This window comes from Marmota monax, unplaced genomic scaffold, assembly GCF_021218885.2.
Source record: "Marmota monax isolate L192 unplaced genomic scaffold, Marmota_monax_Labrador192_F-V1.1 WCK01_AAM20220418_F8-fsc00055, whole genome shotgun sequence".
NCBI lineage: Eukaryota > Metazoa > Chordata > Mammalia > Rodentia > Sciuridae > Marmota > Marmota monax.
This window is the reverse complement of record NW_026695205.1, coordinates 1,726,027-1,750,979: the sequence shown is the minus strand read 5'-3', so window position 1 is coordinate 1,750,979 and position 24,953 is coordinate 1,726,027. Positions and strand designations below refer to the sequence as shown.

Genomic DNA, 24,953 nt, shown 5'->3' with positions numbered 1-24,953 from the left:
GGCCAGCAGATCTGGGAGGACTGAGCTAGGTGGTAAAGGAAGCTTACAGTTGGACTCCTCAATTACCCAGCAGGAAACAAGGCTTGGAAAGGAGGCCGCCCCTCCCGACTCCCCAGCTGAACAGTGACACAAAAGTTCTCCTTCAGTTGTGATGAGTCCCATCCAGGGCTGTCACCAGTTAGGGGGCTTGGCAATCACCACCTAGGAAGTGCGTCAGAAGCACTGTGAGCGGTGACTGTTTTCTGATGGGCCACGTAGTCCACTGGCCTTCCGGATCAGCTCTCCGCTGCTGGGCTGTCTGCTCTGAGTGCCCAAGCTGGCCTTTTCTGTGCCGACTAGTTGGCCTTGAAACAAGGGGAAAGAAGGAAGTGGGATACCCAGTTAGGACAGAAGGGAAATTAGACTCACCAACTGGGATTCTAAATGATTTTAGGCCCCATGAGAATGCCATGTGCCTTTCACTCCCCATTTTAAGCACAAATTACGACTACCTCTCAGAATGGCCTTTCCTTTGGGATTCCACTCCTTTCGACAAAGGCTTTCTTGCCTTTAGCCCTGTCCAGATACTACTTCTTGCCCCAGCCCACTTCCAGGAAGACAGAAGAACCAGGCAGGAGATGGGGGTGGGGTGGGAGAACGCAGTAGAGAAGACACCGGCCCAGAGGAGAAGCCGGCTGCCTGTCTAGGAGGAGCCCGCTCTGCCTAGTCAGTGTTTGTCCTGCGCTGGGAAGAGCCATCGGCTCTCTGGAGGTGTGCCTTGTGCTTTGGCCATGGCAGGCTATGGTCCTCAGCAGTGTGAGTCTTCCCAAAAACACAGCAAGAGGGGGCCTCCTGGATTTGGAAGCAGTCTGAGCCTCGTCTCAGTGACAGAGGCAGTGGGGCCCAAAGCTGTGGTGATGCTTCAGGCCTGCATGTGGGTCCTAGGCATTATGACCTCAGCTGTTCCGCACACAAAGAGGTGGTCATCCTGCCCTCACCTTGGCTTGTAAGTTGCACAGAACGGTGGCCTGGTCCCGGGGGGCTATTGTGGGGAGGTTGGGAAGTTGAAGAACACCCTGGCTTCTTCCATCATGTCAGCCAAGAGGGCAGAATTCAAGAAAACAGGCTTGGTAAAGGAAGAACACCCCTGGACTCTGGGGGGCTTCTTTGAGCTTCAGCTGAGTAGAGACAGGGCAGGACAGATACCAAGAAGGCTCTGACCACACCTCGGCTTCTCTGTCTCTGTTCTGGCTGTTCTGAGAGCCGCACAAAGCGGGCTCTCAGCCTGGAATGGGTGCAGGATTAATGCTTGGCCTCGGGACGGGAAGGAGAGGCTCTCTGACTCCTCCCTGCTCCCCAAGACTTCTCGCAGCCTCATGACCCCAGTGGCCTGCGTCAGGCCTGCATCCAACCGGCAGGCCGAAGGCTTCAGATGACCTTATTAGAGAAATAGAATTATGTTTTATTTCCAGATGAGGAAACGGAGGCTCAAGAGGGATTAAAAACTCACCCAAGTGGGCGCAGCTAGAGGAAAGGGTAGCTGAGGGGGGGCCTGGTCTGCTGATCCCAAGACCAGACTCCTGGGAGGTTTCCTTAGAGCTGCCTCCACAAGCGTCCTTTGCCTCCCGAGTGGGGGGCAGCACTCACTGGCACCGGACAGGGTGGGGTTGAGCTGTGGATCCCGGGGTGTGTGAGCCTGGGCTCAAGCACAGCTGGACAGGGAGGGTTGGTGGAGGTCCTTTGGCTCCTCGTTCTCTTCCCCCAGTCCTGACTAAATTCCATCTCCTCTCTCTGCAGGGCAAGAACTACAAGACAGTTTACCTGGAACTGAAGCCAGAGACGATCAAAGGAAGAAGATTTATTGAGGCCATGCCAGCAGCCAGGCCTGAGATCCGTGGGGAGGTGACTTGGAGTCAGGGGTCATTTGCTGTTTGTGGTGGCCAAGACCCATCCCAGGTGCCGTGGGGATGCCATGGGAGAGACAAGCTCTTTGCTCTCATAGACCTTCACACTAGCCACCAATGAGACTCGTAAATAAACATGGGAAAATTCAGTAGTATTACCAGCTATTCAGAGAAGAAAGATAGAAAGGCGGGACTGGGTGCCTGCTTTAGATGGGGTGGTTGGGAAAGAACTTTCTTGGAACAAGAGCTGAAGGAGAAGATGCTGGTGAGGCAAAGATGGAGGAGCCTTCTAGGTAAAGGAAGAAGCATACACAGAGGCCCCCCAGGGAGAAGTAAGAGACAGAAATAGTGAGGCCCAAAGATGAGCTCAGAGGAGGAGGAGGAGGAGGGGGGAAACTTCTGCACAGGTGAGGCCACCAGCCTTCACCTCTGTCCTGTACCTAGGGAGAGACAGAAACTCGGGGTGATCTGCCTCTGCAGTCCTACCACATACCTAGTTTCCAACGCTCTGTTTCTGTTTCAATCAACAGATGTGTGATTTCAAAGGAGTAAAACACCAAGGTCCATTCAACAAATCAGGAATAACACATGAACTGAAGGTCAGTGCGTAAGCCCAGGTAACCAGGACAGGACCAGTGCCCTGGAGAGCTGGAAGTCAGTCACCTTCTGGTGGCTGCACCTGTAGGCACCTACCACCCTGCAACTTGCTTCTCTCCGGTTTTTGTTGTTGTTAGTTTGGTCCTGGGGATTGAACCAGGGGCACTCTACCACTAAGCCACATCCCCAGCCCTTTTCTATTTCTATTTCTGTTTTTTATTTTGATACAGGGTCTCACCAAGTTGCTTAGGGTCTCACTAAGTTGCTGAGGTAGGTCCCCAACTTGTGATCCTCCTGCCTCGGCCTCCCAAATCACTGGGATTACAGGCGTGCACCATCATGCCTGGCTTCACTAATGTTTTCAATAACAAAAACAAAACCCACCTTTTTTTCTGGCCTAGGATCTAGTCCAGGACCACAGGCTGCCTGTCGAACGGAGTATCAGATCCAGGAAAAAGATTCGGGATCCCTGCAGGTGGAATAAGGTGCAAGACGCAGTTGGGATAGTAGACATGCTTTATTCAGAGGTGGTGATAGCCTTTAGCCAGCCCCCAGCTCTTCAGCCCCAGCCAGTTCCATTTAGCCCCAGCTGCTCCATTAAGCCCCTGAGCCATTTTCATAAGCCTTTTTTTTTTTTAAATATAAGTGGGCCAAAGAAGGCACACTACCAACAGGTTATTAAGTGGGCGCATGTTCATAAAAAAATTGTTTATGACCTTGAGCACCTACACTGAATCAGGGTGTTCATAACCTTGGCTACGTACTAAAAGCAACCCAGTGGAAGCCTTAGTGAGGGTGCCTGGCCAAAGCCATTTGGGGCCTGCCCTACAATCCACCCCTTTAGGACTTCTCACTGTACAATCTATGCATTTTTGTCTTCCACAATATCTCTTAGTCAGGAGTGTAGAACTCTGCATCCACAGGCCACAACAATACAAGCTGCAACAACATATGTTTTTTTTTTTTTAGCTGTAGTTGGAGACAATACCTTTATTTTATTTCTTTATTTTTTTTATGTGGTGCTGAGGATTGAACCCAGGGCTTCGCACATGCTAGGCAAGCGCTCTACCGCTGAGCCAGAGCCCCCGCCCTACAACATCATATAAGCAGAAAATAAGCCCCATCACCTAGGATTACTAAAAACTATTGCCAGTTTCATCCCATATTGAGGTGGCAATAGAAGTCCTTCCCAGTCATGTCCAATTGTCCAGGAAGCAGTCTGGGTTCACCAGGGCTGTCCAGCAGCCTGAACTCACAGGCACTTCTGTGCACATCCAGAATGCAGAGGTGTTCACTACGCTGGGGTAGCTGTGTGCCCAGTCCACGATGGTGTTGGCTAGAACTGTTAGGGGCACTAGTACAGGTAAATCACGTCCATCCAGAAGATTGTACACCAGCATTGAGTCCCAGGAAAGCGCTGTGGCCGTCTGTGGCAGCGTCCCCGAGCAGTGATACCACACCCGCACAGCTTGGCCCTGAACTTGAGCAGGCTCTGGATGCACCATCACTAGGGAACTCATAATTGGCTGAAGGGAAATAACAAAAGTGCCCTTTAAAATCTGTGTCCCATCTGCAGGACCTGGCCAAGTCACATGTAACCAGCGGGGGAGAGGGGAACATTTACTAGTTACCCAGAGTGTTACAAGGAGGTCACACTCCAAATCTTTTCCCCATGGGGCTGATAGGGCCACCCACAAAGGTGTGAGGCCTTTATTGTCTGGGGCCATGTGCAATCCACAGTGTGCCCCCTATTCAATTCATTCAGGGCAGGCAAAAGAATATTCCCTTGCTTCCCAAACCCAGATTTAAGTGCAACATCCTCTGTTGTCACCTGGACCTATACTGGGACTGCTGTGATGCAGCAAAGCCTCCACAGGAGGTGGTTCCCCTTGGCCAGGGTGGCTCAGTCAGAGCTCACGTAACTGCCCACAGACACTGTGTCCTCCCTTCTTAGAGGGCGGGTAACTGCAGTCCTAAGTCCCTGCTTAAGCAGGCCTCTCTCTCTCTCATGCCTGCAGCCGGTGGGTGGTGTGGGATGTTCGGCTCTCACTGAATCCGTCCCGGAGTTGCCCCCCGCTGCACATCCCAGCCTAGAAATGGGGGCCTTGATCACTCTCTATTACGATGGGCCAGCTGCCCAGGCCACGAACACGGTCAGGGCAGGAACCGTACGTAGCACGCCGACTCCCTTGACCACCAGGCCAGGCCACCCACTGGATCAACTGCTGTTAAAACAAACAGGGCCCCTCTGACCTCAGTAGAGGGCCAATGCTGTCAAGGGGACGTGTCCACGCATTACCTGGCTATGCTATCCGTGGCTCCCGGTGTCGTGGGTGTGGACACTCCTGGCGCAAACCATACATGCGTGGCAGGCCTCTATCGGGACATTCCGGGCCAAAGGCAGGCCCGTTGTTCGACTGCGTCCCACAGAGCGTTCACACCTGCATGCTGTAGGCGGGGGTGCGACCAAGCCGCTAGGCCGGCGGGAGGGGCCTCTCAAAGCACTGCAGCCTAGCCAAAGGGTCTGCCTCGTCACCCCCTGGGCTAGTCAGGGGAGCAGGGCTGGTAGCATGCCTTGCAGCCGTTTGTTCTTGGTGGCCAAGCTCCTAGAGCTCCTGCCACACACACAACTGGCAGCGCGCACTACTGCGGGGATGCTTCACTTGCCTTCCATTCAGCTCAGCCCACCGGCTATTTTGTCTCGCACTGGTTTCAAACCAAACCCAGTCTGTCTCTGGCTCCTCAGTCACCACCGTCCACACAGGCAGTTGTCCACAGCTGGGGTTATCAGTACACTGGACAGTACAGGTGCCTTACCTCCAAGGTCTGGGCTTGTTTCTGGTTCACCTACGTAAGTAATAGGCCTTGGCACCTCCTGAAGCCTCTTGTCTCTGCTGCCTCTCTTTTGGTCTCTGCTGAGTCCTGGCACACTTGGGCACCGTCTAGCCCATCTGAGTCACAAGGTTATGCAGGACACGTAGCACAGAGGGGTCTTGCCCCTGTTGGCTCCCAGCACCCCTAAGTCTCATAGGCTTGACACAAAGTGGCCTTAAACTGTTCTCCTAAGTCCTCCAACTCCGCTTGATAGGCAGAACGTGGCGGACTTGGTTACCCAAGCTGGCCCTGCTGCACCTTCCGCATCACCCCTGGCTGGGCTTGCAGGTGCTAATCTCCCTACTCCTTGGACTCCATCAGCACATGGGGGAGGCCAAAGAGTACTTCCAAGGTGCAGAGATCTTCCTCCAGCGACGTGCTCGGCTTCCAAGGTCTTCTCCGTATCTAGCAACTCCCTTGTTGGCAGTGTCGCTCACAAAGTCACATCAGTCTCTGCTCTCAGATCTGTAAGGAACACCTATCACCTGGCCCTAGCGGACCCTTGTGTGGCTCCTCAGGCCCCCTCTCGGTCCTGTCTGCACCGCTGCTGCCACCTTTCTTCTGGGCCATGGTCCAGTGCCTGGACTCTGCCTCTCTCATTCACAGTCTCCCCCACTGGGCTCCTGTTCACCTCAGGGCAACCACATGTCTTCTCTGTGCTTTCAGGGAAACCATTCACAGTATCCCAAATCTCCACAGGAGTCCATGCTAATAGGACCTTGGTGACCAAGAGCTACATGCTGCTTGGTAACCACAGGTCACCCCTGTTCACACCTCTAACCTGTGGAAGATCCTACCAACTATGTCAATTGTCAGGCGGAGGCTCAGACCCAGAAAACAGATTCAGGATCCCAGCAGGTGGAAGAAGTGCAAGACACAGTTGGGACAGTTGGTTTGCTGCATGCAGAGGCAGGATAGCCTTTAGCCAGCCCCCAGCTTTCCAGCCCCAGCCCCCAGCCAGTTCCCTTTAACCCCAAGCCATTTCCCAGCCAGTTCCCTTTAACCCCAAGCCATTTCCATAGGCCTTTTTTAACATGCAGGCCAAAGAAGGCACAGTGCCGACAGGTCACATAAGTGGACACATGCTCACCAGCAAATGTTTATGACCTTGAAGACGTACACTGAATCAGGTGTCCATGACCTTGCTTATCTACCAAAACATAGCCCACCAGAAGCCTATGCAAGGGACCTCACCACAGCCATTTTGAGCCTGCCCACCTCTGATTGCCACGTCTCTTCATTTTCCTTTAATCTAGAATGGTTCTTCAGCCTTCGTCTTTCAGGACACTGACATTTTTGAGGATTACAGGTCATTTCTTTCACTGAGTCACCCTCAGTTTGGTTGGTCTGATGTTCCTGGACACAGGCTGACAACTTCCAACTTTCAGCACAGTGCCAGCGGGAGGCACGTGATGCCTGTGGGTCCCCAGACCCCTTGTGGGGACAACACTTTTTCTCCTCCCTATAGAAGTATCTCCTTGTTCCTCTTTCAACAACGCTCCTTCCTCCTGCACCCAGTTTCTCATCCAGGCAGGACATTTCTTTACTCTCTCTCCCCCATTTTATTTCCTCAGAGTGAACTCAGGGAGGTGAGAGAAGAGCTCAAGGAAAAAATGGAAGAGATAAAACAGGTAACGGGGTAAATCTTTACATCATATGGAGGGAAAGCCTAGCTTCAAGGAAAATGTGATTCCTAACTTGGAATAGTGAAGGGAATCGGAAGTGCAGGAGAAGGCAATCACCAACTCCACCCTAATCCCTCTTAGTGCTAAGTGTTGGGCAGCTTAGGATACTCATTTCTAATTTGTCTGATGCCTGGACCCAATTTTCTAGTGGCTGAGGACTCCCTAAGGTGTTACAGTTGGGATGATGGAACCTCAGGGATAAAGCTGAGTGGAAGGGGCTGACTTGGAATTTGGGGGCAGCCAGAGACCAGCTGCAACTCCTTATTCACCTTACCTGAGCCAGCTGCAGGGAAGAAGAGTTTCTATAACAAGAGTTTCTATAATACAGCCACCAATAGCCTACTTAGGGAATAATCAAGAAAGGAAGGACTGAAATTGTGACCTGAACTCCACATGTAAGACTGGCATTGGCCAGACCTAAGCCACACTGTGGCTGACAGTGGGGACGACTTGATGGCATGTACACCCTAGACCCTTCATAGATTCCTTGGGAAGAATGTGGCTTTAATAGGACATTGTTAGTCCATTCCCAAGGTGCAGCTGCTGCCTTTTGCTTAAAAATACCCCAAAGACACAACTGACTTCCACAATATTCTCTGTGCTTGGTCAAATCATGCTTTTCTTCCTCATTAGATAAAAGATGTAATGGACAAAGATTTTGATAAACTTCATGAATTCGTGGAAATCATGAAGGTAAGATTTACTGAGTGCCTTCCATGGGCCAGTACCACACTGCAAACTATGGAAAAGTATGCCTGACCCTGCCCTCCAGGCACTTACACACTGGTAGGCCGCCCATACTCTATGGTAAGAAAGAATTACAAGCTAAATTGCTGGCTTGTGAGTTAATTATCAATTTACAGGTGTGAATAATGAGGTTGGGCTGGAACAACGAGAGAAATCCTTATGGAGAGAGTGAACCTTGTTGAGTCTTGAAGACCATGTCGGAAACTTAATGCAAATCTAGTTGAAAGCCCTGATAAGATTTAAAAAAAAAAAAAAAACTTCTGGGAGGATAATCTAGATTCTAGAACATGGTTCACAAACCATGCTTCGGAATCACCCAGAACACTAACAAAGGGCAATCCAAGGCCCGTGTTCAGATGGAGCATAGGCTGTTGTGTTTTGGCCAAGTTCCCCAGGAGAAAGCTTGAGAACCACTGATGTAGAAGTATAAATAGGCAAAAGCAAATAGCTCCAGTTGTTTCCAGAGTTCTAAGGGGGCACTAGCCTTACTAGATAATTAAAATTCAAGATAAAACAACAGTTATCAAATCAGGTGGTGTAGCCCAAGGATAACCCGACAAATGAAGAAACTGGGATAGTAACACTGTCAGTGGCCTCTCTGCCAGGGATGGACTAAGAAACCTTTCTGAGCATTTTTTTTTTTTTAATCCATGTGCTCAAGCTCCAGCCTACACACACTGAATAAAATCTCCAGAATTAAACAGAGGGGTCTCAGACTCCATAAGTGATTCTGATATTTGCTCTTGGCTGAGAACCAGGTTCCAAACTCTTCAGCAGCAGGGTCAACCCTGGCTGCAGGTTAGAATCAGCTGGCAGTGATTTGGTCTTCTCCCCACTTTACACCCAGGTGGACCCCATAACAATTAACCTTTGGGATGAGGTATAAGCTCCAAGAGGCTTTTTAAATTTGCAGGTGATTTCAATGTTCACTCAAGGCTGAGAACTATGGTTCTATTAAATTTAAAATATGATAAAGGTGATTTTAAATTGTCAGTGAGAAAAGAATTGGGTGATAATATTTATAGGTGTTTTGACTGTATAAGAAGAAAAATTAATTAAGTACTATAAAGTGAAATAGTCTATAAAGCGAGTTTAATAATAAAAGCCAATAAGAGGAAGCTGTAAGTAATATTTACCTAGATGGCTTAATATAAATACAATGGAAGAAATCACAAAGTCTTGACATATTTAAACATAAAAGTTTTCCTTAAGAGAATTATGACAGAAAAGTACCAGATAAAAAATTAAAAAGAAACAACAGTTTGGGGAAATAGTTTTCCACAAATATAAGTACAGACAAAAGAATTTTTATCTATAACATAAAGAACTCACACAAATCAATAAGAGCCAAATAGGAAAATGGGCAAGAGCACGGGCAGACAACCCACAGAAAATGTGGATAATCAAGCAGCAGTAGGTCTATCGAAAAGCTTTACCCCTTAGACAGTAAAGGCATGCGAGCAAAATAATTGACAATTACATTCAAATGAACATTTTTTTTAATGCATGACAAGGAGAGAATAAGAAAGAAATGTTCTTACACTGCAAATTTGTACAAACTGGAATGTTTATAACAGAGTAGGCATCAAAATAATAAATAAATGAAAACTTTTCAATTTAATTCTGCTTCTCAGATTTAACTTGTGAGAATAATCAGAAACGGTGGCATAAATCTATATAATAAATGTTCATTGCAGGATCATTTATAACAACAAAACTTTGGGAACAAGCACAATTTTCAACAATTGAGGAAAAGCCAAATAAATTATGGTATATCCATGAAATAAAAATTAGGAACTATTAAGGACAATGTTTAGAAAGAATTCTTATAATGAGAACAACAAAGCAAGATAAAAGTAAGGTAGTATACAGGTTGCTTCCAATTAGGGGAAAAAATTAAGTAAATATACAAAACAAGGGTTAGAACTGGGTGCAGCAGACACACCTGTAATCCCAGGGACTCTGGAGGCTGAGGCAGGAGGATCTCAAGTTTGAGGGCAGCCTTGGCAATTTAGCAAGACCCTCTCTCAAAATTTTAAAAAGGGACTGGGAATGAAGCTCGGTGGTAGAGCAGTCCTGGGTTCAACCCTCACTATCCCCCCCTCAAAAAAAAGGCTGGAAATAAATATACTTAAAGGACTAATAGCAGTTATTTTGGGGATGAGAAGATTGATTTTTAATATGACTTTGTACCACCCACACTTTCTCAAAGGTGGTGCATTATTTCTATATTAAAATACAAACACTGTAGTTTTGTTGGTGAGTGGAGCTTGGGCTGGAAAGGCACAGCGGAGGCTATTTCAGGCAGAAGTCAGCTTGAACACAGCAGGAAGCAGGCAGGACGTTCTGGTTTGTGGTCAGTGGGGAGCTCAGCCTTGAAGAGGGATCATTTGGGGGAAATGTGAGAAATAGAACTGCATGGCACAAAGGAGCTGGGCAGTGCCAGCTTTGCAAATCAGCAGACGAGCTGGGCCTTGGTTCTGCAGGTAGTGAGAGGCCTCCAGGGATCCCTGATCACAGAACATGCTGGGAGCAGCTGCTGGCAAGGTGGCCTGGGCAGGGTGGGAGCAGGTGCAACTGTCTGACAGCAAGGGCACAGGCGGGGAGCTGCCTCTGCCACAAGGTGAAGAGAGGTGACTACCTTTAATTTTAGGAAGAGATTGAAAAGGGTAAATCTGAAAGATGCATTAAAAGAAATAACGGCCCACAGTGACAGACTCAAAATAAAGAATGAAGTCTCACGAGGCAAGTGTCCATGGTGACACTGAAGTTTGAATCTGGATAAGGAAGTGTTAACAATGACAAGGATAATTAAGAAGTAGAGCTAATTTCAAAGGGAAAAGGAGATCCGGTTGGAATATGATGACTTCAAAGCGACAAGTTCCTAAGTATATGGGAAGTTTTGACTTTGACATTTTGAACCTGTGGGGTATTCTTGTCTTCAAGGAGAGTTTCACACTATAGATTCTAACATTTGATTCAAAATTTATACTACTACTTAAAAATGCTTTTCAAGAGGCGTTTTCTGAAATTGTTTCCCCCCAACAGTATAATTTTCTACGTCAAATTAAACTGTTTCCAAATCTTTTTTTTCTTTTTACTAAAATTACTTTCGTTGGAGTCAATTATTTTCATTTATATTTTATGATGGTCAATTCAAATCTGTTTTTGTCCACAACAAATATCATCAATTATAGTTTCGGCCGCCTTATAATTTCTTTCATGTCCACTATTTCTGTCCAATTTTCCCAGGTCGAGTTTTGCAGATCTAAACTCTACTAAGAAATTTGTTTCATTCTTTCATTTCTTGATGACCAATAAGTGTGCCACACCATTTCAGCTACCATCAGTTTTATTTTCGGTTAGCCATTTCTGCCAGGATTGGGTAAAAACACAGGCAAGGGTCAAAACACTGGAGTCAAGTGTCTCTGGTGTCACAGGATTTGTTCTCTTGCTTCCATCATTTTATAGGCATCAAACCAAATCAACTGTGGGTTTTATACCTTGGACAGGTCAATCAGTTACCTGGAGACTTTGGTCAGCCCCTAAGGCTCTGCCTGGGGCCTGGGTCTCATCGTGGAGTGGTGGGGGCGGCCGGTGTGGGTGTGGTCGTGGACACCCCACCGAACCCTGGGCCAGATCTAGTGAGGATTCTTGAGGACGCCCAGCGGTTTGCAGAGAGGAGGGTGGAAGGACCGGACCTCAAAGGTCTTCAGAAGGAAGATTCTAGTCTTGAATTCTCTCTTGAAGGAAATGCAGAAGGATATGGACGAGAAGATGGAGGTTTTAATAAATATACAGAAGAACAAGAAGCTGTAAGTGTAGCCCACCCCCGTCTCCCCCCCCCCCAGCTCTCCTCCCCCGGCTGTGCGGAAGGCGCTGGCGGTGCCGAGGACCAGGACTCCTCCCGGGGTTGTCGTGGCTCCTGCCGCCGCGGCTCGGAGTCAGGGCCTCCCAGGCCACCTGTGTGCTGGTAGAAAGTGTCTCCCCAACTCTCCGCCCCTCCCTGACCCCCACCCCAGTCCCCTGCGAAGAGGATGGATGGAGCACGAGGAACTGGCGGGCAAGAGCGAAGCGGACCCTCGGCTCAGGCTCAGGAAGATGGACGCAGCTGGCGCAGCGGCCTTGTCTCTCCACAAGAACACGGTGGTGTCACCCAAACCCAAACGGGAGCTGCCGGACTCCCTTCCTCAGTGTAGGAGCTGCTGCGTAAGTGGAGCCTGCCCGCTGCTCTGGCCCCCGGGGCCGCCGCCGCCCGACCTGCCTGGCCTTGGAGGCCCGAGGCGCTTCCCGAGCCAGGACCCTGTAGGGCTTGACCCCCGACGTACCTGCTCCACCGCGTCATTCTGTCCTCTCCTATAGCAAGGCCCGATGAGGTGCCCAGCAGGCGGGCCATCTTGGAGCAGGGAAAAAGGACCTTTCTTGTGCCGTTTCTGTCCTCCGCAGGAGAAATGTTTGTTGTGTGCCCTAAAGACCAACTACAATCAGGGGTAGGTAGACCCGAACAGGAGGCCTTCTCTCAGCGGGTTATCCCCGAGGGAGCTGCTCCAGCTGCCTGGCATCGACCCCGCCCCACGGTCGTGCAGGGAGTAGGGACGTGAGCCGCCCCGCGCGGCCACTCAGTTGTAGAGGACGTGGCACCAGGAAGGAGGACGTGGGTGGCCACGCCTAAGGCTGCTGCCCAGAGGCTCCGTGGTGGGAGGGCGCCCCCCAGCGGCCCGCCTGACCCCGCCTCAGGGTCCCGCCTTTCTTTCCAACCAGCGGGAAACTTCCATGCCAGGCCTGGGAACCCTTTTCATCCTTGGCATCTGGAGCTGCTGTCTAATTTATCTTTACCTCCGCTGTGATGAGATGGAGTACGTGCTTCCCACCTAGCCAGCAGCCCCGGACCATCCTCGAGCTGTGCAGCCAGGGCTTGTTGCCCTCTTAAACCAGCACCGGTGCCCAGGCCTCCACTAGGAGATTAAAAAAATCTTCCTTTAAAGCCCAAACAGGCGTCACCGTCTTGAATATGAGCGTGCAGAGCGTCGCGTTTGTGTTTGGTTGTTCCAGATACAGCCCGATTCAGACTCCAAGTCCGTGAAGTCCGTCGTTAGCCCAGGGTTTTCTCCCTCCATTCCCCCACTGCCTCCCTTCGTTCCACCTGGTTCTACAAAGGTCCCAGGTAAAGCACCGGGAAGTCCCTAAGATATCATGAGCTGGTCTGTTGTGAGCCCAGGAGAGACCCCCAATGCCCTGAAACAGTGCCTACATCCCTTGGCTCAGGGCCTCCTCCCAGCCTTAAAGCCAGCAATAACGGGATGGTCTTTCTCATGCTGCCCCACGCTGACACCTCTATCTCCTGCTTTCACTTTAAAGGACCTTTGATGACACTGAATCCCTCTGGATAATCCAGCATGTTCTCCTTATTTTAAGGTTAGCTGATTCGCAACCTAAAGACCTCTTTGCCATATAACATAACATTTACAGGTTCAGGGAATTAAAACACAGATATCTTTGGGGGGGGGATGATATTCTGCCTACCACAGGGGTCTTCCCAGATCTTGGTCTCTTGCCATACGACCAGATCTGCAAACATTTGAGAATGTAGCACTGTTCTGTGGGGTGGTGGTTTTAAAATAGGCCCACAAACTCTGATATGCCTTTGATATATATGCCTTTGATTCCTCTTTGCTTCAAGAGGAATCTAGTAATGCAGAGAACACTGTGGAAGTGTGATATAGGTTACTTCTGAGATTAAGTCATAAGACAGAGTGGGTTCCATCTTGCTCTCTCCTGTACACTCATTCTGATTGAAACCAGCTGCCTGTGCTGTGAGGATACCCCAGCAGTCCTATGAAGAAGCTCACTCAGCAAGGAACTGCCTGCTGCCAAGAACGTTTGAGTGTGCCATATTGGAAGTGGACCTTCCAGCCTTGAGAGCACTACCTCCCTGGCTCACATCTTCACTGCAACCTCATGAGATGACCCTGAGCCAGAACCACTCAGTTAAACTTCTCCCAGATTCCAGTAGAAACCACGAACTAGTAAAATCTTATTGTTTTAAGATGCTAAGTTTTGAGGTCATTTATTGCACAGTGACAGATAATACATATACAGATCTTCTGTTCATTTTTCCACTTAAAAGACTTCAAAAATCAAGACATAGAATAAAAAAAAATTTAAAGTAAAAAAAAAGTATATGGTTACACATACACATGTACAACTTGATGAGTTTTTTTATATATATATGTGTACATCACTGAAATTGTTCTAGATCATTTCTAGGAGCTCTTCCCCATCTGTGCCCACTCCCCAACCAGGTTACCACAGTTCTGATCTTTAGCACTATGTATTATTTTGTCTATCCTTGAATTTGACATAATTAGAATCATACATGATGTATTCTTTGGCTCAAAATTATGTCTCTGAAATGTATTCTATTCATGTGTTTAATTGTGTGTATAACAATGGTTTACCATTTGGTATGTTTTATGAATATACCACAATTTATTTCTCTATTTTCCTATCAGTGGGGCCAGAATATTTTAAAGAATAATCTAAGTGTAATCAGTTTTCCCAGTTGCCCTCTATGCATCTGCCCTGTCTTTTAAGCATCATTCCTGGTTCCCAGGTTTCTTTGTGTTCCTTCACTGGGGAGCACATAAAAGGCTGACTCTGTCTCACCATCCCTCCCTCTTGCTTGGTCCTGTGCACCTGGCTTCTGCCGTGCTTTTCTGAAATTGCTCCCAGAAAAGAAGCTAATCACTCCTTTGATTCTATTGACCCTTCTCTGGTTCTCATTCTTCTGATGTGTGTTCCTGCCTTTGACCTTAGTGCTTAATTCCTTTTGTACATCTCTTGGTTATTATTCCTACGCTGGCTCAGTCGGTTTGGGCTGCTCCACAGAATAAACAACAGAAATCTATTCCTCACATTTCTGCCTCCCGAAAAGGATAAGGTTCGGCACCCACAGAATCAGCACCTGATGAGGGCAACTTCCTGGTTCATAGATGGTGCTTTCTTGATGTGTCCTCATGTGGTGGAAGGGACAAGGGGGCTCTCAGATCTCTTTCATAAGGGCACTGATTGCCCTTGTGATGGCACTGACCTTGAGATCTAATCACCTCCCAAAGGGCCCCTATCCTACTTTGGGGGACGTTTTCAACACTGGCATTTTGGAGACACCAAATCACTGAGACCATAGCATCTGCCTTCATCTTCAACAGGGACAACCTCCATATCCATTTACTCTTTTCTCCTTCCTGGAGACTGAGGACAGACATCAAGTCTGACTTGTTCATTGTCGCAGCCACAAGTCATCACAGCGTTAGCTCAGTGAGTGAACCTGGGGCGCTCAATCAGCGTCACCCTCCAGGGTCAGAAGATCAAATCCAAATTAACACAGGCCTTCCTGAAAGAAATCAAATTGGTTCTGGTCTAGAGCCTAGACTAATTAATTAATGGGGGAAAGAAAAATGGACTGGAACAAAAGAGAAAACCCATATGACTCTAAAACCCAACCCTGGTCCTGTCCTTCAGGAAAAATGCCTCCCCCACCTTAATTGGGCATCCATAATCATAACTTGATTAGTTATAAAGTGACTCTCCAATCCCTTTTCTCATTAGCATTCCTCTGCCAGCTTATTATTCCTACCAAATAAGCTGGATGAGACGAGAATGCAAATCTGTTTGAGTCAAACCAATGTCAACTTTGCTCTAAAGAAGAATGAATTTGAACAGTGGTCTCAAGTCACAGTGTCTGACAGGTGACCCCAAGCCTTGGACTGAAGCCCTGAACTCTCGCCTGAGCTTAGAGTTGCCTGTCTCTGGGGCCTCACGGTCCTGTCAAACTCAACTCAGCCAAAAATAAACTCCCCCCTGGGCCCCGACATCTCTTCTCTGCCTGATGTCCTGACAGGAGGTCCTTGTCCCGGCTCAGTTTCCTGACAGCCCGAGCACACGGTGGCTCCCTAGCCTAAGGCTGGCCCTCAGTCCCCCCAGGGCTTTCTGCAGCCCACCTGTCTAGCCTGGACAAGACACTTGAAGCACACTCATGCTCATAGCCCCTGCCCCAAGCAGCCAGGCCTCTCCCAGAGCTCTTAGGGTTGTTTTGAGGATTCCTGAGGCTGTGGGTAAAGTACCTGTTACAGGCTGGCAATGAAATGTTCTTTTCTCATCTCCTCCGTGATATCTCTATGATGACTCTTGGGGCCTTTTCTGGAAGAGCTAAAGGTGAGAGAAGAGGACGTGCCTTCCCCAAGGACAGAGACTGCATGGAATTCACTGATCACCTTCTCCTTCTGCCTCCTGGTGGATGTGTTGATCTGTGGATGTGGAAAACATTCCCTCTCTCTGACATTGATTCCACTTAATCATTCAAGCTTGATATTTTCCTTCTCCTTCCCACAGCAAATGAGCTACCAAGTCCCATGGACTCTCTGTGATATTTCAAATGTCTATTCCCAAGTCCTCCCACCTTAATCCAAGCTCTAGGCATTTGGATCTTGAATTACGGCCAAGGCTTCCAACCGGTTCCTCTCAACTCCACTAGTTCCTGCTCACCCCCTGGAATCCATGGGCACACCCCTTCCAGATATTTCCTCCCTACCCACTGCGTTCCTCTCCAACTCCCCCCTTGTCCATTACTTATGGGGTCACACTCATTCTCCTTAACCCGCCATTCGAGACCTCGCATTTCTGATCTGCCAATTCTGAACTCCTCTGTCTCGTTCCCACCTGTGAACCCCGCTCCAGGGGCCCAAACGTGTCCTTTGCCTTCCCACCTCCTTGTCTTTGCTCGCCTCCTTCTTTCGCCCCAAGAGCCCTGCTGGATGGCCCTCTGTCTCCACACAGCTCCTCGGAGACTGGGACTAGGTCACTTGGCCCTTTAGACGTTTCCCACCTTCTTACTCCCAGCCCATATAGTCCCTCCTGTCCAGGCAGACGGGCAGTCTCCAAGGCAGGGCTGAGTCTCGTCCTCCTCTTTCCTGGCATGGAGGTCAGAACTCTGGACTTGGCAGGTGCTCAAGAAGTGCCGTCTGCCCCACTTTTGCCTGGCCTGTGGGATTCATGTGTTGGTTCTCTTGACTCCTTCCTGCACTCCCAGGACCTGTGACCTTGGCAACGTGGATATACCTGAAAGATGGTCAGCAGGGGGCTTCTCCTGCCCAGATCCTACTGGGCAGGCCTTGGGAGAGGCCCCGAGAAAACTCCCCAGACTCTCCAGGTCTCCACCCTGTTCCCATCTGGAAAGACACACATGTGACCTTGTCCTGTGTCAGGCTGGCTGATGGGGTGAGATGGGGTGAGGCTGCTCCCATCTAAGCACATGCGAGTTTTAAGGACTAGAAAAGGTCATCAGGGAAGCAGCTGCCATGAGCAGCTGAGGTGGCGCTTCTGTTGCAAACGCAGCTCTCCTAAAGTTCTGAGAATGCGCTGGGGCCTCTGCTCCCGCTGCACAGCCCCCTGACACCCAGCTCAGGGGCAATACCGAGGTGTGTGCCCAGGGGACAGGTTGACCTGACTGACAAACAGCTGTGGCATCTGCCCTTGGAGAGGGACCTGCAGAGAGCCACAGCCTGTCATTCCTGCTGACACCCTGCCTAGGTCAGCCTTTTCTGTAGGTCTCATTGTCACTTCATCTGGAGGAGAATGACACCTGACCTGTCTGTCTCAGTGCTGTCTGTGCTGCGTGCTCAGCCTCCTGGGGGATGGGGTCATCTATCTCCACCAGGCCCCCCCCCCCCCCCGCTTCTTTGAGGTACCTGACCCTTTCCTCCTGGACGCACCTGGAACCCAGTTGATTGGACCTAGGTGGACTCCAGCCCAATGTGCCCAGTCGGACTTCTTCCCCCGGGAGTCTGAAGTGGGGTGTGGTGAGGCTCAGCTGTCCCCAGAACCTGGATCGGGGATTCAGTTGAACACTAAGCTGTGGTGATAACAGCAGGAGGTTGGGATCGCTGGTCATTGAATCAAGGCCCTCAGTTCGTGTCCCAGCGTCCTGACAGGATGGCCGACTGCAGTCACTGCCAGGCCTGCAGCAAAGTGAATTTTGATTTGCTTTAATTTAAAAATAAACAAATGACCTCTAGCTGTTTTGAAAGGAGGAAGGATGTGTATAATAAGAAATCAAACAATAGGGCCATGTAAGCGTGTTATGGAGATTGGGACCAACTGTTCTAGAGGACAGGGATGAGTCCCCTGTAGCACAGAATCTCACCTCAGTGGCCATGACCACAGAGCGAGGTGCAGCTGGCTCACTCCCGCCCACCCACAGAAAACAGGTGCCGCAGCCTGGCTGCTGCATCACCAGAGAAACACGAAGGTGACTCATCTGGGGGCCATGAGACGGAGGAGGCTGGGCCTGGGGGGAGGCGGTCGGTGTCATCCACTCCATCAGTGCCCTGGGCCCTGGCACGTGCCCACTCACACACAGCATCCCCTCCCCTGGGTCACAGGCCAGCCCCAGAAGGTGAGGACAGGCTCAGGCAACTGGCACCACAGACTGAAGCCTAGGCCAACCCCTCTCGGACTCAGCAGGTCTCATTATATTCCATTTCCTTGAGTTGCCCTCCTAAGAGATGCTGGCCCCAGGGGTCCCTGGAGCCTCCCAACACCGTCCTTCAGTATTTCAAAGGTGACTCACCCCTGTGATCAAGGTGACTTCGTGATATTTTTCTATATATTAAAACAAAACACAAGCTGGGGTACAGTGGTGCACACCTGTAATCCCAGCTACTTACAAGGTTGAGGCAGGAGGATCCCAAGTTCAAGGCCAACTGGAACAACTTAGCCCGACCCTATCTCAAAATGAAATTTAAAAAAATAAAAAAATAAAAGAAGGGCCAGGGATGTCGCTCAGTGGCAAAGCACCCCGGTTTCATCTTCCAGCAACACACACACACACACACACACACACACAAAAAAAAGTGAGAAACAGTCTGACTCCTCCCGCTGCGGAGGGCTGGGTGGTGGTGCAGCATGCCCCCTACAGGACAGTGATGGAAAGTTCTTAATGGTGGGAGGTTCTGCCCTTTTGATACTTTAATATTCTTATCCTAATGTCTTCATGGCTGAATTCCACCAAGCATTTAAAGAAAAACTAAGACCAACACTTCCTAAACTCTTCCAAAAAAATTGAATAGGAGGGAATACTTCCAAATTCATTTCATAAGGCCAGAATTACCCCAGATACCAAAGCCAGAGACTACAAGAGAAGAAAATTACAGTCCAATATCCCTCATGAACAAAGACGCAAAAATCCTCAGCAAAATTACGCTAACTGAATTCAACAGCACATTTTGTCCGTGGTATTTTTTAATTTATTTTTTAGTTGTAGATAGACACAATATCTTTATTTACTTTTATGTGGTGCTGAGGATCGAACCCAGTGCCTCGCATGTGTGAGACAAGCACTCTACTGCTGAGCTACCGCCCCAGCCCTGTGATATTTTTTTAGCAGATTTAAAATTCATTCTTCAGCCTGGGAAAAGCCTCACTTTGTACCTTCATGGAATTTCAGAGTCAAAACATAGCAAGTCCTCATATGATGTCTTCTCAAGTTTCCATGGGTTAACATCACCCCCAGTGGCCGAGTCTCAGGTCAGCTTATGTGTTTGTTGCATAGTATTTGATTCTGCCTGTGCTATTAAATTCACATTTCCAAAGTTGCCTTCTATTTTTTGCTTGCTTGTGTTTTTTTTTTTTTTTTTTTGTACTAGGGATTGAACTCAGGGGCACTCAACCACTGAGCCACACCCCCAACCCTATTTTGTATTTCATTTAGAGACAGGGTCTCACTGAGTTGCTTAGCACCTGGCCTATGCTGAGGCTGGCTTTGAACCCGTGATCCTCCTGCCTTAGCCTGCTCCTGGCAGCCTTCTATTTCTCAATGTGGCTAGTAGAAAATGGAAACAGAAAGTATGCATGAACTAAAATCAACACTCAGTATTTAGTAGGGAATCAAGTGACATAAGAACAGTGTAGACAATGTAGCACAAGTGCCACCTGGAAGCATGATGCTGTCAACTGGTGGTCAGTGGTGGAGCAGGACCTGGCCATGTGGCTGCAAGGCTCATGCTTGGAACCACTTTGTTTTCTGCCTTCCCTGTGGTACCAAGTGGTTCTCCTCAAGCCCTGAAGGCACTGACAGGTAGACAATATGAGCCATAATCAAATGGACTCATCGCAGGGATGCAAGGATGTTTCAACGAAAATAACTCAATAAATGTGATTCACCATATTAACATAATGAAAGACAAAACCCACGATCATCTCAATAGGTGCAGGAAAGGCATTTGACAAAGTTTGGCATCCTTTCAGTTTCAATAAAAACTCACAATAAATTAGGCACAGAAAGAATGTACCTTGACATAATAAAGTCCATACCTGACTCACCCACAGCTAAAGCTTTTCCTCTAAGATCAGGAACAAGACAAGGATACCCACCTCACCACTCCTATCCAACACAGCACTGAAGACGTAGCCAGAGCAATCAGGCAAGAAAAAGGAAATGAAATTGTCTCTGTTTGCTGATACCAACTTTTAAAAGTAGTGACCAAAAAGGGTTTTGTTATGAGAGGTGAGTTTCTAATGTTTCTACTGCAAACATGTAGTGTTTGTAGAATAAAACAGTAATCTTTTTTTTCCCTCATTAAAGGAAAAGAAAGACAGAAAGAATCCTTAAGAAAGGAGACAAAGTCAGTTGAGATCTCCTGAAGTCTTTTCTGAGGGAAGCCACCTTAGACCTTTTTATTCCCTGAGCGTGACCCAACAGGCATATGTTCATCTGGGGAAGCAATGAATGAGCTCTCTGAGTAAATTTGAAGGGACAACAGGAAACGAAGTCATTTTGCATGGACAGGTGTGGGTGATGCTCATTCAATACCTACCTTCCACCCCCACACCCACCCTCCTCGGAGTTGCTATGGTGGCCTTGGAGTGTGCTGGGAGTCCAGTGTCAACCAGCTTGAGTTGTCCTTTTACAACATCGGTTAGATCATGTCATTCTTAAAGCATTTTCCCATTTCTCCCACAGCAAAATTCCAAACCAAGGCTTTCAAGCCCTGCTGCCTTCACCTCTCCCCAGCCCATATAATATGTCCCCCTCACTGTCTGGGCTCCAGCCATGTTCGTTTCCTTGCTCTTCTTCAAACACCCCAAGCACGCTTGCCTCAGGCCTTCCCACTTACAGATGTTCCTTTCCATTTCCTCAGCCACCTCAGCTGTCCCCGGGCCAGCTCCCTCACTCTAAGTTACCTTCCTGGGGACACTTGCCCTATTAGTCCCATGCCAGCAACAATCCCCCACCCCAGCGTCGCTCATCTTCCCTACCCGGCTTTATTTGCCCCCAGCACGCCGGCCACCGACTCACCACGTAGTTTACTTATGTGTTTGTTGCCAGCCCTCTCTAGAAGGAAAGCTCCTGAGAAGCAGAGATGCTTCTGTCACTACTCTATCCCAGGGTCTGTGACAGTGCCAGGCACGACAGGGGATCAGTAAGCACTAACAGAGGGCTGGGGAGGTGGCTCAAGCCGTAGTGCCCCCGCCTGGCATGTGCGGGGCACTGGGTTCGATCCTCAGCACCACATACAAATACAAAATAAAGATGTGTGTCCACCGAAAACTAAAAAATAATATTCTCTCTCTCTCTCTCAAAAAAAAAGGGCACTTACAGAGAGGGATGTCAATAAACTCACCACGCACCAGACACTGCAGGCTCCACTCGGACACGTACCTGCATTATTGCAATGCATGAATTCTCTCTGTCATTCTATGAAGTCACTCAAACTGTCATCGTTCCAATTTTATACAGGATGAAACCAGCTGAGAGCGAAAGTAATGAAAGTGATCTGTCTTCAGGTCACAGTGTAAGTGGCAGAGATGGATTTGAACCTGAGGTTCTGATTTCAGGACCCATCTCCCCTACTTACACGGTGGCTTCTCCCTGCGAGGTCCCAGATCATCAGCAGCATCTGGGAACTTCCTAGAGGTGTGGCGTGTCCAGCCGTATCCCACACCAACAGGACCTCCCAGGTGACTCCAGGGCACCCTGACCTTTGAGGAGCACCGCTCTAGGCTCTGCAGGCTACTGCATGAACAGGGGGCTCCTGGGGAGCAAGGCACTGCCCACAGTCTGCGGGTTTCTTCCCTGCTCCCTCCCTGACCCAGGGCTCCCTGAGGTCTGCTGCTGAAGAGGATCTTCCCTGTAGCTGCCCTACGGCCTCTGGGGACAGCCAGAGTCTCATGTTTATCACGAGAGCTCAGCCCTGCCTCTGTGGGGACAGGCTATGGGGACAGGGTTATTTTTCTTTCTTGAGGGAAAATCTCTCCATTTATTTAGGGAAAAGCAGACTGTGCCTCTGTCAAATGTGGGTTCATATGACATCAGAAATGCAGACCGAGCCCGGGTAGAAGCCATCCTACACGACACTTAGGCATTCAGACCAGGAGGTTGCTAAGACCTACTCTCATTGGGGTCATCAGTACCTGGGAGGCCACTCTGACACCCATTGTTACCCCCAGGAGCTAGCTGCAGACCTGACATTCCTGAAAGAGTGAGCCTAGAATAAAACCAGACTTCCTCCCTGCTGGCCTCTCCTGCGCCCCATGAAATAAGCAGGTGAAGGGTGACCCTGAGAACCCACCAGCAGAGGGCACGGGGCCCAGGGTTCTCTGCCCACAGAACTCTCCAGAAGGAAAGGCCGCAAGGATCAAAGAAAAAAAGGAAAAACTGGGGGACTCCTGGGCCCCCCTCTAGACAGATTCTGGGCCCCATCCTGGCCTCACTTTTGGAGTTGTGTGGAGGCTCAGGACAACCGAGGCCACTGATTACAGACACACTGTGCCTTCAGGAAATCCAGTGGTCACCTACACGGGGATTAGTTCCAAACGGTCATACAAAAATCCAGTATTAGAAACTTACAACGAAGCAGACTTTTATTCCTTCCTTCTTTTTTTGTTGTTTTTTATATTTTTAAATTTTTTTAGTCGTAGATGAACACGATATCTTCACTCTATTCATTTATTTTCATATGGTGCTGAGGATTGAGCCCAGTGCCTCCTACATGCGAGGCAAGCTCTTACCACTGAGCCCCAGCCCCAGCCCCAGGCCTCATTCCTTCTCTATTAGTCAGCTTTTGTCGATCACCTGCGCAAGCCAGGCCCAGGGCTGGACTGTGTGTTTCCCCGTAAAATGATGCTAGCCTAATGGGTAAATCCCAAGGCTAGACTCCCAACGCCTTTTAAAACTTTAATATAGAGAAAATAAAATGAATGAGACTATTTTCTATTCTAGGGTCAAAGAAGAAGAATAGGGGAAAGAGTGTGGAAAAGAGAAGAGCAAGCGTGCAGAGGAAGGCGCGGGGGGGGGGGGGAGAGACCCAGGAGCAGAGGACCTGCGGCTGGCGGTTTCCGTCTCTTCTGGGTGTATACAACATGATGAGCCGGGAGACATTTGGCCTGGGCACCCTCCCATTGTCCTTCCTAGACCCCGACCTGGGACTCTGCAGAGCCTCAGGACTGCATGAGGTGTCCCCACGCTCCTCCCCACGGCTGGCTTGCCTGCGCCTCATGGTGACCACACCCTCAGCTTCCGACTCTGCACCCCCCGTCCACACTGTTGGCATACCCTGGTGTGTGGCAGACCAGCTCCCCCAGGGACATTGGCATCTTTTAAAGCGTTCCCCAGTTCCTAAGCAGAGGGTGAGAAGTGACCGTTTCAGGCTGTTTGTGTTGAGGATGGTATTTTGGGGACAAGGCCTGAGCTCTTGTTCTCACACAATTTCTTAGAGGAGCCGCAGAGGGACTTCTAGGGGTGAGGGGCGGTGGCTTGCAGTTCTGAGTGGGAATGACAGTCACTTCACTTGATGAGGCCAGAGGGATGTCAGCGTGGGGAGAAGGGTGGGCCACCTGTCGCCAGAGAACTGCTGAGCCGGGAGGAAGGGCCTCCCTGTGACAGCTGCAGGCCTGGCTCTCTCGGGGCCACCACCTGGGAGTGCTCCTGGCCCAGCGAGGCTCTCAGGCATTTTGTGCTACAGAACAGATGGTTGTGCTGCCAACTGCCCAGGAAGCTGTGCCCTGCTGTCAGCAGACCTGCTGGGCAAGTCCTGCCTCAGCCTGGTGGGGTGGGCTGAGGTCTGGGGCGCTGGCCGGGTCTTTCCTAAAGGGCCTGCTGGTGACAGGTGAAGAGGGCAGGGAAGGGCAGCTTTGACAGGGTCATTGCAAAAACAGGCCCCTCCTCGCACTCCCCCATACGCAGAAGTTCTTCATTAGGATGAATCCCAGACCTAATGCATGCACACGCTTCCCCCTCTGCCTCCCAGATGGGTCCCAACCTAGAAACCCAGCTCCCTGCTGGTTACTTCTTTAAAAAGCTCTGCGGCCTGTGGCTGCGCAGGAAGTGGGGAGAGAAGGGAGGAAACCTGTTTGCTCACCAGGCCCAGAAGGACAACAGGAAACCAGGGGCACTTGTTGTGCACAATTTAAATCTGGGGTTTCTCTGCCTAGCTCCTTGTACCTCTGCTAATACTGTGCTCTCCACAGGGAGCAGAGCCCCAGTTGTCTCGGTCATCAAAACTAATCAACAGTGTCAGAAGTCAAAATAGCTTTAAGGTGGAGATGTGCTACAAGTAAAAACTGGCCAAGCTGCATGTGGAAAATGGCGCAGATGCTTTGAAAACAGTTTGGCAATTCCCCCACCCTGATTGAACATGGAGCTACCCAGCAATTCTACTCCCAGGTAAACACCCCAAAGAATTAAAACCTGACATCCACACAAAAATGCATAGGTGAATGTTCTTAGCAGCATTATTCATGATAGCCAAAAGATGGGAATGGCTCAAATGTCCATTGGCTGATGATAAATGGATCAACAATGTGGCTTCTCCACACAATGGAAAATTATTCGGCCATAAAATCAACAGAGAGCTGATGGATGTCACAGTATGAATGAACCTTGGAGACATTCTGCCAAGTGAAAGAAGTCACTCACAGTGGTTCCATTAATGTGAAAAATCTAGAATGGGCAAATCCACAGAGATAGAAAGTAGGTTAGCGATGGTCAAGGACTAGTAGAGGGGAAGTTGTGGAGTGACTGTTAATGCATATGCTAAAAATTACTGAACTGTATACTTCAAAAAGGATGAATTTTATGGTGTGCGGATTAAATTTTAAAAAATATTCATCA

General features: G+C 49.2%; 1 protein-coding gene and 1 long non-coding RNA gene across 2 annotated transcripts; one reads left to right on the top strand and one right to left on the bottom strand.

The window, feature by feature from the left end:
• The first annotated feature begins 1,070 nt into the window (after positions 1 to 1,070).
• Tex35 (testis expressed 35) lies at positions 1,071 to 12,148 on the top strand. The gene is made up of 7 exons (XM_058574491.1): positions 1,071 to 1,109; positions 1,777 to 1,828; positions 2,415 to 2,482; positions 6,929 to 6,985; positions 7,673 to 7,732; positions 11,537 to 11,601; positions 11,809 to 12,148. Exons 1-7 carry the CDS (start codon positions 1,071 to 1,073, stop codon positions 12,146 to 12,148), a joined length of 681 nt encoding a protein of 226 aa, XP_058430474.1.
• Positions 9,268 to 12,253, bottom strand: LOC124083397 (uncharacterized). The gene is made up of 2 exons (XR_006848716.2): positions 12,115 to 12,253; positions 9,268 to 11,529 (listed from the first exon to the last, which is right to left on the bottom strand). It is a non-coding gene; the product is annotated as an uncharacterized LOC124083397 (long non-coding RNA).
• Positions 12,254 to 24,953: the final 12,700 nt, after the last annotated feature.

Coding starts and splice junctions, on each gene's coding strand:
- Tex35 (XM_058574491.1), top strand. CDS start 1,071: ATGTCAGCCAAGAGGGCAGAATTCAAGAAAACAGGCTTG. Junction 2,483..6,928: donor GAATAACACATGAACTGAAG/GTCAGTGCGTAA, acceptor TTATTTCCTCAG/AGTGAACTCAGGGAGGTGAG. Junction 6,986..7,672: donor AAATGGAAGAGATAAAACAG/GTAACGGGGTAA, acceptor CTTCCTCATTAG/ATAAAAGATGTAATGGACAA.